The sequence below is a fragment of the Notothenia rossii genome (assembly GCF_949606895.1).
Source record: "Notothenia rossii genome assembly, chromosome: 1".
In the NCBI taxonomy this organism is placed as follows: Eukaryota; Metazoa; Chordata; class Actinopteri; order Perciformes; family Nototheniidae; genus Notothenia; species Notothenia rossii.
The window spans coordinates 70,558,983-70,574,511 of record NC_136912.1 but is presented as its reverse complement, the minus strand read 5'-3'; the positions used below and the strand labels follow the sequence as shown (position 1 = coordinate 70,574,511).

The 15,529-nt window shown below is 40.5% G+C and overlaps 1 protein-coding gene across 1 annotated transcript; it reads left to right on the top strand.

The window, feature by feature from the left end:
• Positions 1-9,611: 9,611 nt before the first annotated feature.
• Positions 9,612-15,131, top strand: fetub (fetuin B). Its single transcript, XM_079676777.1, has 7 exons — positions 9,612-9,878; positions 10,954-11,067; positions 11,935-12,022; positions 12,197-12,363; positions 12,735-12,842; positions 13,113-13,199; positions 13,890-15,131. The coding sequence occupies exons 1-7, from the start codon at positions 9,669-9,671 to the stop codon at positions 14,640-14,642; spliced, it is 1,527 nt and encodes a 508-aa protein (XP_079532903.1). The 5' UTR covers positions 9,612-9,668; the 3' UTR covers positions 14,643-15,131.
• The last annotated feature ends 398 nt before the right edge of the window (positions 15,132-15,529 follow it).

Below are 15,529 nucleotides of genomic sequence, written 5' to 3'. Positions count from 1 at the left end.
ACACAGCCCCTATCCATCTCTAAGGGAGTATCACAAGGCACTATCCTAGCACCCATCCTATTCTCAATATATATAAATGACATGGAGAAATCAGTGGGCAACTCCTCTATCCACCTATATGCCGATGACACGATTCTGTACACTGCTGGCCCTTCCCCAGATACTGTCCTGAAAACTCTTCAGGATAGTTTTCAGAGGATCCAGTCACATCTCTCTGCCCTTGGCCTGGTCCTGAACACCACTAAAACCAAGATCATGTGGCTTGGCCGCAGTGGTGCCTCCCAAACTGGCACTATTGTGACCGCCAATGGCCGGGACCTTGAAATAGTTAAATCTTATAAAAACTGGGATTTTGGATTGACAGTAATCTGTCATTCTCAGAACATCTCTCCAAAATTCAGACCAAGGTTAAAGCTCGACTCAGCTTTCTATTTAGGAATCTTTCCTCATTCACTTCATCTGCTAAACTTGCTCTTGTCCAGATGACTGTCATCTGTTCGACTACGGTGATAACATCTACTGCACGGCGTGAAAAGGATCTCTCGATCTGTAGCGATTCTGCCTGTCATACCAACACACACAATCCCTTCTGTGATACAAAACCTACCACCCACTCCTCCACAAGCCATTACAAATATCTCGTCAGCTGTGAGAAGGTGGGTCTATAAAAGAGGGCGAGCAAAACAAAATGGAGGAGATGGTTTTGAGGAAGCGGAGAAGCTGACAGACGGCACGATCATCACAGGGGGAAAAAACCCTCTATTGGCTGCACGGAAGCTGGTGCTCGGCCCCGTTGGATCGCTGTTTCTCTGCTGCTGAGAGCAGCGCATCAGAAATGTAAATAGAACGCCGGCAGGTGCTGACACTTCCGGGTTGGGAGTATAGTCAGGGTAAAAGGCGAATAACCCGGCCTGGACTTTCTACTCAGACCGGACTACACGAAGCAGGGTAATCTGAAAGTGTCGTGTAGGAGGATGGGGGGGAAGTTAAACGAAAAATTGTTTTCTGTGGTTGGTGAACTGAACTGAAACTAATACGCTATATGGATTATTGTTTTTGTTGGACTATTTTTCATGAACTATATGGATTATACTTTTTCATTCACATGGGACTCACTGTTCTTGAACTATTGAATATAGTATTTGTTTGCATTTAAAGAGATGTGTTGTGTGTTTTTGTTCAAAGGTATTAATTTACTATCGAAAATACAGAAATATTGTACTGGTTAAGAGGGGCATGTGCTGTGTGTTTTTCCCGTCGGTAACATGCACCCATTGTAGGGTTTGACTTGATCTTAACTATAAATTGTCATGCCTGACCGGACTGGCACCCAAGCAACTATAGTCTAACCGCTACAGATCATTTAGACCAGGGGTCGGCAACAGGCGGACCGCGGTCCGGGTCCGGACCCAGACGCCGACCTATGCGGACCCGGACCTATAATCAATACATTAATAGGGGATTTACATTTTTGACGGGGCTGCCAACACTCACGCATTGAGCGTGAGAGTCACGCAATTAACCCATATCTCACGCACTCACGCCACACTTGCCTTTCCTCACGCTAAGTTTTCGTCCAAAATAAATGTATATAAATATAAAAATAAAGTGAAGGAACAGCAAACCGAGCGGTCTACGAAATGAGACGGTCTTCTGGCTTAATTCAGTAAAGTTGGAACGATATTGGAAGATTCTGATTTCACGGATCAATAACTCATGAAAACGTTATTCAGACACAAATGACATCTCCTAAGTACCGTGGTAAGGTTGACAACGAACTACAATCACATTTTGATTTTTTTTTAAAAAGCCAATACGCGCCGTCCCCCGAACTGGGCACATTACATTGGTCTCTATCCGCAGCCGGAGAAGAAACGAGTGCTCAGGAAGAGACTACAAGAGAACTTGAGAATAAAAGAGAGATTAAGGACTGTTTTAAGGGACAGTCTTAAGGGACTTCTGACTCACTCTGTCTTAAGGACTGTCTGCAAAGTGCAACTCCGAAAAAAGAGAATACAATAATATTCAATCACTATTATACAGCTTATTACTACCAAACTCACTACACACATCAATAGTCTCCTGTGTGTCATACTACAGCAAGGAGTTTGGAAGAATATGCTTTTGAATAATTTTGGAGAATATTTATAATGTAAAATCTTCAATAAATATGGCATCATCTTAAATAACTTTACTATTATACAGTATATTTCTACCAAACTCACTATTTGGATTGTTGTTGTTAGCATCTGGTTAGCTTAACGGATATTAAAAGCTGTTTCTAAAACAATGAGAGGGAGAGCTCTGTCCTGTCAGACTGAGAGATAACTACAGCTCAGTGAGGTAAGGGACTCTGTTTAGATACTTTAGTCTAGTTATCTCAGTGGGTCTCATACCTTTTGGTCACCATTTATGAGAATAAATGAAAAACAGTTATGAAATACTATATGACAGTGAAACAAGAATACAGTTTAAAAGGTGAGTGATTTGTAACATATCCATAAAGAAAAAGAAAACTCGTTTACCATAAATTCATTTTGCTCTCAAAGTGCACCAGGTTGATGCATTTAACTTAAAAAAAATCTTCCCGGGGGAGCATGCCCCCGGACCCCCCTAGAGGAGATGAGGAACCCCCCACTTATAAAATAACATGAGTTGCGGGTACACTGTGTATGTGCGCATTCCACTGTAGCGCCCGATACATTAATGGGAAAACCTGTACATGTTCAATACATTTGTAACACTGTACACATTAACGTTTCTTTTTTCGGTTCACCAAAAAAAAATCTCACTCCAAGCTGAACTCAAATGTTGGCAGCCCTGAGTGAGAGAAGACGAAAGTGAGTCAAGAGAAGAGTTAGCGATACAGTGAGAGAAGAGGAAAGTGAGTGAAGAGAAGAGTTAGCGATACAGTGAGAGAAGAGGAAAGTGAGTGAAGAGAAGAGTTAGCGATACAGTGAGAGAAGAGGAAAGTGAGTCAAGAGAAGAGTTAGCGATACAGTGAGAGAAGAGGAAAGTGAGTGAAGAGAAGAGTTAGCGATACAGGGAGAGAAGAGGAAAGTGAGTGAAGAGAAGAGTTAGCGACTCAGTGAGAGAAGAGGAAAGTGAGTCAAGAGAAGAGTTAGCGACACAGTGAGAGAAGAGGAAAGTGAGTGAAGAGAAGAGTTAGCGATACAGTGAGAGAAGAGGAAAGTGAGTCAAGAAAAGAGTTAGCGATACAGCGAGACAAGACAGCGGCAGACAGGGAGAGGAGACTGAGTGAAGAGCAGCGATACAGGGAGAGAAGCGGAGAGGAGAGTGAACAGGCGTGTTAGCGGCAGACAGGGAGAAACATATAATTACACATGGCGCGCTCTCCAAGAAGAGGAAAGTGGACAGTGAGAACAGAGCTTTTAACCACGAGTGGGCGGACTCATTCATGTTCATCCTGCCCACTAGGAGCACAAAACCAGTGTGTCTCATCTGTTCAGAGACCGTGGCGCTCATTAAAAGTGCCAACGTGAAACGCCACTAGACCAAACGTAAAGTGTTTGACCAAACATTCCCTCTCAACTCAGAACTGAGGTCACAAAAAATAAGCAGTCTGAGAGCCCAATATGATCATTCCACCAGGATCCTGACCCATTCATTCACTGCCCAACAACGTGCTAATGAATGTTCCCTCAGAGTGGCTTGGATTTTGGGTCAAAACAAAAAAACATTTACTGATGGAGAGGTTGTCAAGGAGTGCATGATTGCAGTAGCTCAAACCTTGCTTGAGGGAAAACAAAAAGAAGAGCTTTGTGAACAAATTAAGCAAATACCTTTGTCAGCATCATCAGCCACAAAGAGGAGTAAAGTATTAACCCAGGATGTGCTAGCCCAGCTGGATGAAGCCCTTCATAAGGCACCCTGTGTAAGCTTAGCTGTAGATGAGTCCACTGATGTTTCTGACAATGCTCAGCTGTTCATTTATGTAAGGTTCTTCAACAAAGTGTTCTGAGAAGACATGTTAGGTGTGTCCCCTTCAGACCAGTACAAGAGGAGAGGACATCTACCTCGCCATTAAGGAGATGTTAACGAAGCGAGGAATAGAGCCAAAACAAGTCGTTTCAATAACCACAGATGGAGCCCCTGCCATGATAGGGAGAGAGAAAGGAGTTGTGTCAAGAATGAAAGAGGATAATCCTGAGCTCATCTCTTACCATTGCATCATCCATCAATCTGTCCTGTGCTCCTCCCTGTCAGATGAGTATGCTGAGGTGATGAACACAATGATGAAAATGATCAATTTCCTCAGAGCGTCCTCTTCCTATCAGCATCGCATGCTCAGGGAATTCCTCAGAGAAGTTGATGCAAACGCTGATGATCTTTTGCTGCACAACAATGTGAGATGGCTCGGCAAAGGCTGGGTGTTGGAGCGCTTTTGGTCCATCAGGAAGGGAAGTAGCAGCTTTCTTGGCAGAGATGGGAAGTCAGAAGGCAACACAGTTTTCTCTCTTTTTAGAAGATGAGTAAAAGATGGATAATGTGGCCTTTTTGGTTGACATCACTTCGCATCTGAATGAACTGAATTTGAAGCTACAGGGAAAGGACAATTCAATTTGTGAATTGATGACAGCTGTCCGCTCCTTTCAGAGGAAACTTGAAGTGTTCAAGGAAGATCTGCAGGGAGACTGTGAACACCTCCCAGCAGTGCAGGAACAGCTTCAGGGACAGAGAAATGTGTCTTATTTTGTTGGCTTTGTAGATAAGCTGATTGTAAACTTCAGCAAACGTTTTGACAGCTTCAGCTTTGGACGGCAGCTCACCATGTTCATTCAGAACCCATTTCTTATCACAGATGTCAGGGAGTTCTCAAAGGAAGTCACACAGCACTTCAAGTGGGCAAATGCTGGGCCTCTCCAGATGCAACTGGTTGATCTCCAAGCAGACGTGGCCCTGAAAGAGCAATTTGGAAGAACTGACCCTGTCACTTTCTGGCTCAAAACAGTCTCTGAGACAGCTTTCCCAGTGAAAAGGTCTAAGGAAAGTAGATCTATATATATTCACCATGTTTGGCTCCACATACAGCTGCGAGGCAGCTTTCTCCACAATGAACATTATTAAAACAAAATATCGTTCCAGGCTAACCAATGAGAACCTGCATGTGTGTATGAGAATGGCCCTGACACCATTTCAGCCCAGATTTAAAATCCTGGCAGGACAAGCTCGAGCTCAATTCTCAGACTGAACCAAACAAAAGCGAGTGAGGGACTGCAATATAAGAGGGAAAGAAAGAGAAAGTGTTCAATTGTTATGATGTGTAAAGACTGATATGTTCTATAATCGTCTGAACCTGTTAAATCATGATGTGAAACGGTTAACAAAGAGAAACGCAAGCTGCTGCTACACTTTATTTTATGTATCTAAACTTAAGCACTTTTAAGATGCACATATTTTCATTTTATTTATTTTCTCTATTTTATTTTTAAATGCAGCCCGAGAGGAATATTAAGTGGATATGGCAAGAACATATCCACAGTATTTACTGTATATCTGTAAAGTTCAATGTTCATTGACAATAAATGTTGTTGTTTTTGAATTGTACTTTCTTTATTTGATTGGCAGTCAGTTGTTGATTACATGCAGACGTTGATAAAGCTACAGGCTAATTCAATATATATCACACTAATTCATAAAGCAACTTAGATATTTTGATGTTCCGGACCTTTGCATGGGGAGATTTTCTCTAACTGGACCTTAGTTGAAGACCCCTGATTTAGACGTTCTGTATCACTCCGCCATCCGCTTCTCCACCAATGCCCCCTACAGCACGGGTTCCCAACCTTTTTTCCCAAGAGCCCCCCCAAATTTAAGTTTAGTACAATTATGTTTGATTAAATACTCCAAATATCCACCCTCCATAATTGCACTTGCTCTGTGACGTGTCACTGCACCACCAAGTTGATGCGATTTGATTGGATTGTGAGGCAAGGGAAGCCAGCCGCCTCTGGCTTCCCTTGCCAGGGCTCTGACTAATCACAGGTTGGCAGGGGCATGACGTGGGCCTTGTCTGATTGGTCAATCCCTAAAAAAAAATTCACCAAGGGAAGCCAATTTCGGCTAGCCTCCTCTCGCAACAGTGAGTGCAATCTACTGTTTCACCATAACATCTAGAGGGGCGCTGTTTCACTCTTTGTAAAATACTCAATGAGAATGGGGGAGAGACGGGCCGGCATCAACACACAGCAAAGAAGAATTTCCGAAACTAAACGAAGTGTTTTTATTTATTTATTAAAATTATAACTACAATCCGAAAAATCAGGGGAAGCCTGGCTTCCCTTGGCCTCTAGGAGAAAATGCCACTCCCCCCGACGCACAACACCCGGTCAACTATAAACATCCTGCCAAAGATCTCCAAAGCCCATACATCCTTTGGCCGCTCTGACTTTCAGTTTGCAGCAGCTGATAGCTGGAATATCATACAAAAAACCTTGCAGATGGAGACCTTTATCTCCCCCCGCACCTTCAGGGACACTATTACAAACACCCTGGTACACACATGCAACTGCTTTGCCTGATGCTCACTGTCTTGACCTCTCATATAGTATGCATTGCCATGAAGGAATGAATGGATGAATGAATGAATGTTTGAATGGATGAATGTTCTATATTATTTTAATGACTGAATGAACTCCAGCAGTATTGTTTTAGAGATGTTATGTTTAACTGCTATACCTGTCATCTCTGCTCTGTGTCATTGTGTTGTCTCCTGGCTTCTGTACTGCCCGGAGTCTGTCTTTTTATTTTCTTCCTCCCAACCCCCATCCCCTCAGGAAGCCTTTTGCCTCCTGTCAGGTCATCATTGAAAATAAGAATTTGTTCTTAATTGAATTTCCTGGCTAAATAAAGGTTCTACTATACTACTACTACTACTACTACTACATCTGTCCCATAAATATAATTGTCAAGTAAATGGTATAAGTCTAATTTCTCTCTGAAATCTTGCGGCGTAGAAGCAGTTTAAAGTGTTCAGAATTGTTCTTAAGCCCAGTCTGTGAATAAATGTGGCTGAAGTTGAACCCTAACCCTAAAGGTTACACAAACCTGTACAGTGTAGAGGTGGCTCTTTCTACATTTTCACCCTTGCCCCAATGAAGCCTGTAAGCACACTATTGTAGTAGTCTGCCTGTGTGTTCTCTGTTTGCTTTATCACAGGCAATTACCATGCAAAAATATATACATTTATATACTTCAGAACCAGAACAATGAAGGTTCTTACTGTAGATCCACACGTCTTAGTTCTCATCTTTAGCTGTGTACTGAGTTTTAGCTGAGTTCCAGTGATCTGGGTCAATGCCCTCAAAGTCATTACTGACTGACTAAGCAGAGCCTCACAAATAAAACAAAATACACCAGGCTCCACAATGTTACGTTAATCATCTACGAAATGAACCCAATGCATGCCCATTTTTCCATCTTGAAAGCATTGTAAAGTAACTTTAATGTCCTTTTGGCAATTCATATGTGAAGATCCTAACTTTGAATAATACAGTATTACACCTCTACTGCCTTAAGATCAAATCATTTTAAATATGACAGCGGTTGTCAGTGTCACCTCGCCCTACTGCATACATAGACAGTCTTGCCACATGGTCTTCCCTTGCATAATCTCAAATATTTTGTATTTGTATTTAAGCTACCAACGTGTAACAGAAGCATGTCATATTTGTTTTTCTCGGACACAAAACATCATGTTGAATCAGTCAAAAATAAGATCATTGCCATTGGCATGATGACTTCTGGTTTGGAACACAAATTTCTGTAAGTAAGTTTCACTTCTTTCGGCTGCTAAACCTTAACTTGTTTTTCACTTATCATCTTGTGTAATCTTTATCAGTTATTTCAAGCTTTTAATTCAGATTGACATGTATGGTATGGGTTTTAGTATCCCAACAATTCTGTATCTTACGTAAGTGTATCTGATTATTGCAACACAGCAGCTGCAAGAGAACTATCGATTTGTAGCCGTGTGATTCCATGGATTGTTTATTTTGTTATAACAAAGGTCAAATGTTTCTCAGCAGAAAGTTAACCATCAGTTCAGCAGTTGATATGGGAGCACTAACAACTGAAGTTCAGGAAAGAGCCAACACAAAATACTTCTCCGCTCATGTCTTCTGCTTTAATTCCCCACAGCTTCCAATACATAGTTTAAAAAGTTGTTTAGAATGAGTATGATGCTTTAAACCAAAGTGTTAATTACTGAAAACCCTGTTTAACATTCAATCATGTGATTCTTTTTAAAACAAACAGTTATCAGAATCAGAATCAGAATATAATTATCATACCAGTATATGCACTTGGCTACCAAAACATGAATAGAGTGTGGTTAAAGTATGTGTGTGATGTCATGTCAATAACAACAGAGTGAAAAGTGTCAGGACAAATGTAATTTCCCCTTGTAGATTTATAAAGTATTTCTTAAATATTTAGTCTTAATCCTAAACAATTGAAAACTGTTAGCTAAGGAAAGGTAGGGACAGCTTGTATTCAAATATTCAAAAAGGACAAGGAGAAAAATGAGGCATCACAATACTGCAGATAGCTGCATGTCCAAAGAAAGTTGCCATTGAACAAAAAGTAAATAAATAATTAAATTACGATGGTTTGTGTAGTTATAGTACTCAGATCCTTGACTTACTGTGATTAAAAGTATCAAACATCAATGCAAAGACACTTTTTTTAATGAGTAATATGAGCAATTATTTCCTGTGTTCAAAATCCTACTTAAGTAAAAGTACAGGAGTCTTCATAAAGTCATATGCTGTCTTGTACCTTGGTGGTACTGCAGAATATGTGTTGTGTTTCTTCTTGAAGCTCCTTTTATATCCAAATATTCTATGTACATAAATGTTTTTTTCTGTCTTTGTGAAGAAGTTTGGTCCAAAACCTGTTTGTTTTTGTGTGCTGTATGAAAACATAAAAAGGGGAAACTAACATCTGGACCACAGGAAGAGTAGCTTTTGTGGAGACCAAAAGCTAATGGGGATCCTTAATAAACATAAACATCACCCTTTTCAAAGTTAGATCCAAACACCAGAGCTAGAGATGCTATGAGATGCAAGACAACAGCAATGTGACTGGCTATGATATTGTGATACAATCATGGCGTATCTGCCCCTGAGGTGTGAAAGCATTTAAAGACAATGGTGACCTGATACAGTATCTACTACAGCTGTTGAATGTGTTTGAATGGACTTCTAACAACTCAGTTTGATTATTTATCATTATTAACTTCTAGATGATGACCACTGTGTTATCCAATCTTGTTTGTAGTGCGTTATTGAACAGGGAATGGGGGCCAAGATTGTATCAAGGGACTTTAAGCCCCCTCACTGTCCCTGTTGATCCAAAGTGGCGGGACTGCAGGGCCCATTATCTAACAAACATGATAAGCTCCACTGTGCAAGTCACCACAGTAGCTGATTGGTTGGGATATATATCAACCGATGCAGGATCCAAGATATGACCATGCGTTTAAGGGAAGGGTTCAATGGTTATGTTTACCTGATATGACACAAGGGGCAGTGGTTTTGTGTTTGTGGGAGTGAGGGTGTTCTTACATTGAACAGTAGCAGGATATAAAAGGCCTCCTCTCATCTTTCCCACTAACCTGTGCGTGTTTTTTGACCAGGCCTTTAACCATGAAGCACTGTGTGTTGTTGTCGCTGCTGTTGGCGTTGGGATGCGTCCGCGCTGCACCAGTGGAGACTGTTGGCATCGAGGAAGGATCGTGTGAAGACGCATCTGCGAAGGGGGCTGCAGGACTCGCCATCACTAAAATCAACCAGGACCGGCAGGAGGGCTACATCTTCGCTCTGCACCGCCTGTCCAACGTGCATATGAGCAAACATGTGAGTCCATATGAAGATATAATAAGTGAGGTTAACAGAAGGTTATATTATTATTATATTTGTTATATTATATTATCATGGACAAAATCCATCAACATCATCTACATTTCTTAGATGTAATGTAGAGACACAATCAGAAGCAACCTCTATACATTTGGTTTTATACCAAAACAAGGCAACTCATTAACATGTACATGTTGTTGTACATGATATGGATGATGTTTTGTTTGTACAAGTTGGTGTTCCATAATTGGAATCCACGAAAGTGCTTCGATGTCAAAAATATTTGAAATGTAATAATCTAGATTTTCTTCTTAATATTTATTTTCAAATATATGAAAATGTGACATTAATATATATTATATCTATATAAATGTTAAATGTAGTTTTAACTTAGAAATTAATACTTTAAATAAGGTTGCAATCATGTCGGATGGCAATGGTAATAGAGTGTCTGTCTACAATTAAGTTGACAATTAAATAATGAATATAACCTGAAAAAAAGAAGGTTTTTATCTCAAACTGTCTTCAAACATGTGCTAAGAGATTGCTTATTATAATTGAAAATAAAGGAAATGCTGAGGCAAGAAAAAGTCAAAAGAGATGATAAAAAGAAAATGACTACATGGGATATTTCTTTTGAAAAACAATCAATCAGTCTGCCGGAGCTCATCTGTATGGTCCCATAAATCTGATAACCTCTAGCACTTAACAAAAGACTCAGATGATAAGAATCTGTAATTTTCCTTATGTATTTATATTCATTATGAATAAGTTATGAGAGCAATTACATTTCAGACATCAGACATTTAAGCCAGAGATAAATGATGTGTCTGCTGTGTAGTAGCAGACAGATTGATTGTGTTAAAGACATCAGGTGATACCAAAGTTATTGGATGGATACATTTGTCATGTAAGCATCGGTACCTGATAAGAACAACTTTTTTTAGGGTCTTCATTTATCACCAGCCACGTGTACTATCACACAATAACCCAACCTTCTAACCACTGGAAGATCATTTGCATAATGACGTTTTGATAATGAGTTCTGTGTGTGTCTGTGTGTGTGTTACAGGGAGAGACCGGCGTGGTTTTCTACCTGACTCTGGATGTCGTGGAGACCAACTGCAGTGTTCTGAGCAGGAGCGATTGGAAGTCCTGTGAGGCTCGCCCCGACGAGGACACACCGGTCAGAAAACACTCGTTGACGCACACACTTTTACATGCACACCCCTCTCTAAACAGTGACAGTGTTGAAAGAAGTAATCTGATCCTTTACGTACAAACACTATGGTCTTAAAATTCTCAAATGCAAGCAAATGTCGTGATTACAAAATGTAACTTTAGTACAGGTACAAAAATGTATTCAGAGTACAAAAAGTAAAAGTACTCATTCTGCACAATGGCCCATTTCAGAATGATATAAAGTACAGAAAAAGTATCAGCTAAATGTAGTTAAAGTATCAAAGTAAAGCACTCTTTAGGCAGAATGTATCTTTTCACTGTATTATATTATTTGTATTTTACATGTAAAAGCATTTTTAGTGTTGCTGTTGGTTCATGTGGACCAAATTAGATACTGTGTACATTAAAAGTACAGTATTTATTTATTATATCGCATCAGCTTATACAGTACGTGTTAATATGTCCACAGTAACTGTGAAAATAAATGTAATGGAGTAAAAAGTATGATATTCACCTCTAAAATTAGGTGGAGTAAAAGTATTAAGTAGAAATAAATGGAAATACTTAGGTAAATTTTAAATATGTGAAAAAAGTACTTAAGTACAATACTTGAGCACATGTACTTATTTACTTTCCACCACTGAAAAGGGATAACACAAAATTCCACATGTATGCAAGTTGTGTGCTGTCCAGCCTTGTTTTATCAGTGTTTTGTTACGTCAAGACTCACATTATACTTTCCTGTTGCTCCATAAAAAGTAGTTATTATATTATGAACCTTAAATGACTATAATACAAAAAAATCTCAATATGAGTCGAGTCTATTTAATGTTTCCAGTATAATAAATTATTGTTGTATTGGTCTCTGCAGGTGTATGGACAATGCAAGGTTGTCATCTTCATCAGCAAGGTGCACAGGGTGGTGCGCCTCTACAAATACCAGTGTGTCGTCAGACCAGGTAAATATTTTTTACAACCGTTAAGTTCTACTTTATTTAATTGAATCTTAATAAGTTTGCCAGATTTCTAAGCAGAAGTGAACCTATAAGCCTCAAAATGTGGTAAAATGAGCCTGATATTTTGTTCAGTGCAAAACAGTCTTTTGACATTTCGTGATTTTTCTCTCTGCTCAGTTCCTTCAGCTCGCGTGGCAGAGCTATGTCCTGACTGTCCTACTCCTACGGACATGGAACATGCTGAGATTAAGAAGACTGTGTCTCTTTCACTGGAGAAGTTCAACAAAATGAGCGGGCTGTCCAATCGCTTCGCTCTGCTCAAAATCAACCGCGCTAAAGCCGGGGTACGTTTAAGACGAGGCCAAACTTCCTATGTTGTAATGTTCAAAAAGTTGAATAATGCATGCATGATCCAAAATGTAATGGGTCCTTCCTTGGTTTATGAATCCTACTGAGAAACAGACATTGTCTCCTTGGGGGAGGGTAAAAGCATAATCCTGTTGACACCTTGGATTTATGTCACCAATTGATTCAAATTTCCATTATTAAATTATCCTCTAATCATCCAGAGTATCAAGGTTTCCAGAATCTGACTACATACACTAATTCCCTCTCTATCCCCATGACCGACCGCCGCTTTGAACAATCATCTTATTGTAATGCATTCACTTGCGAGTTGACCAACTTCTTTTGTTATGTGTGTGTTTGTCACCAGATGGCCATGTCGATGTATTACAATGCAGACTACACCATCCAGGAGACCACCTGCCCCAGGAGCTCTGCAGCATCTGATGACTGCCCCTTCATGGATTGCGAGTTCGCTGTGAGTCATGAAAACATTTATTTTTCAACATACAACATTTCAACTTAGTTATATGGATTGTTTATTTCATTTGTTTTGTTTTAAATTAAAATAAAGTTTTTATTTTGGAATTCCTGTAATAAATCAGGATTCATTTGAAAGATTTTAAATGCTCCAGTATGAATTCTGCTTTTCTCATGTAAATCTCTGGATCAGTACCTTTTGTGCAACAACTTCTCTTTTAAAGTATTACAATTCTCTAACTTATTTATCATGGTATTCTCCCCTCAGCACAAAGGACACTGTAAGGCCAGCCTCTTTTATTCTCCCACTGGGGAAGCTTTGCCAAGTGAAGATTGTGAGATCTATGAGCCAGAGGTAAGATTAAGCCAGGACCAAATACAAAGTGTCACATTGATTTCATTTTATAAAGTCTTTCTGTAGCAAAAGGAAAATGCACGCATGGATTATTTGATTTAAAGGGGACCTATTATGCTCATTTTCAGGTTTATATTCTTATTTAATGTTTAAAAGGGTCTGTATTTCTATATCTGTCTGAAACTAGAGCCCAGTCTGCTCTGATTGGTACACTGGGCAGCGCTGTTATGATGGGTCAATTGCTTACCTTCTAGCCTATCATGTCCAATGTGTTGGAGCACTAGCCAGCAGTAGCATGACAGTTATTACAACTGATTTTCATAGTTTTGGCATTCAATTATATAATAACATAATATTATTTAAAATTATGACTATAACAATCATCTAGTGATAACAATGATATCATATGGACACAATGACTTAACCTATACAAATAAGATGCAAGTTGTACTGAAATGCCAATTCTGCTTCACAATTTGAATCAAAATACAACTATGAATTCGCATTATGAACTTAATGTTTGGTCTTTAGAAGACATAGTTGAAGAAAATTCCGATAAAATGTGAAAAATACAGCAAAAAAACAGTATGTACTGTACAATATATGAATATAGCTTAAATTCCACCAATTTATTTACCACTTTTTCTATGTCCCCAACATTACTCATTTTATCTTTTACGTGTTCTCAAGGCTGCTGACAGAGAGAAGAAACACCATGAGCTGGGCGGAGAGACCGACCACAGCCACACAGACAAACATCCACACAGCCACGACCATGACCACGCCGTCGACCACGTCGTCGTCGACGACGCACACACACACGACCACGCCCACGACCACACCAAGAGCCACGACAATCACGACAAAACCAAGCAGCACGGAGACAACAGCGACCACCACCACACGCACGACCACGAACACGACCACGGCGGCCACAGGCACGCTCACGCCCACTCCCACGACCACGGGCATGGCCACGATCACGTGCACACTCACCACAGCAAGGCGCACAACCATAGCGACGATGTGCCCAACCAGCACCACAACTACAAGCACGCCGACAGCGAGCACACCCACGAGCACGACCACGAGGTGGCTCTGGATCACGACCACAAGCACGCCCACCTGCACGAGCATGAGCACCACCACCATCACCACGAACATCAGCACGAGAATGCATCCCACGACCACCCAGAGGGCATGGTGAAGATGATTCCCGCAGTGGACCAGCCCATGACCCTGCCTATTTTCCCCGAAGTCCCCCCTGGTGAGGTGGGAGTCACCCTGAACCTCAAGCCCGACCCCCAGATCCCCGAACAATCAGAGCCCACCATCGAGGCCTATCCCACCGCATTCTCGGCTCAGTGCGTCCCTGCAGCAGCTGGAACAACCCTGGCAGAGAAACTCTTCGCTGAGGACCCCCAGTTCAAAAGATCCGCATAAGTCGGCCCTTGGGACTCACAATGGAACTGAAAAAATCACACAAAGACATGGATTGAAGAGAAGACAGAAAAACATTTTACACATTTGCTTCAGACACGCCATGACTGCTTACTATAGCTTCTTTGGGCGTCATGATGGTTTGATAAAAGCACATTACATGTAATATTTCCTGTCTCTCTTTTGTTCAACCATCTGATAAATGGCAAGAGGATAAAAAAACACTACGTTCATGTTAAAACACAATGTTCCCCCCATTTTTGTGGGAAATGGTCATCAATAATAAAGTCAGCAAACTGGTAATTTCCTGTTTACAATCCTTGAAGATGACAAAATTGTTGAAACTGACCACACAATGGCAACATTTACATAGGGGAACCATCAACGTTATTGATCTTCATAATGAGTCGCTGTTTAACCAAACCGGTAAACATGACATTTGACTGATATCAGTGTTTGGCTGCACAACATAATAAATGCTTCCACAGATAACCATCTGGTGTTTGTTTTTTGTATTGTTTAAGACCAGGTTAATCCATGTTGTGATGACTCCCAGCATTGCTGTGTTTCCTGTCACTGACCTCTCACTGTCAATGGCTTCAAACGAAACAGCATGAAATAATCCTAAAATGTTTTTGGCCATGTTACTAACTGCCCATGGTGGCTATTTTGTTAATTTGCTAAAATGTACTGAAGTACAACAAAACAAGTGAAAATAGGGCTGCCGTATAGTTCACGTGCTGGCGGCCTATTTACTGGAGTTTGGTCCCCGTGCGGAGGACTGAGGTTTGAATCTGGCCTGGGACAATTTTCCTCATGACATCCCTACAGTATGTCTCGCCCTTTCAACTCTTTCTCTTCAATAAAGGCACGAGTGGCCTGTAGAAAAA

Bases quoted from the DNA above. Each gene is read 5' to 3' on its own strand.
- fetub (XM_079676777.1), top strand. From the start codon at position 9,669: ATGAAGCACTGTGTGTTGTTGTCGCTGCTGTTGGCGTTGGGATGCGTC. The intron at 12,023-12,196 runs GTAAATATTTTT...CTCTCTGCTCAG, and splicing joins CCAGTGTGTCGTCAGACCAG to TTCCTTCAGCTCGCGTGGCA. The intron at 13,200-13,889 runs GTAAGATTAAGC...CGTGTTCTCAAG, and splicing joins GTGAGATCTATGAGCCAGAG to GCTGCTGACAGAGAGAAGAA.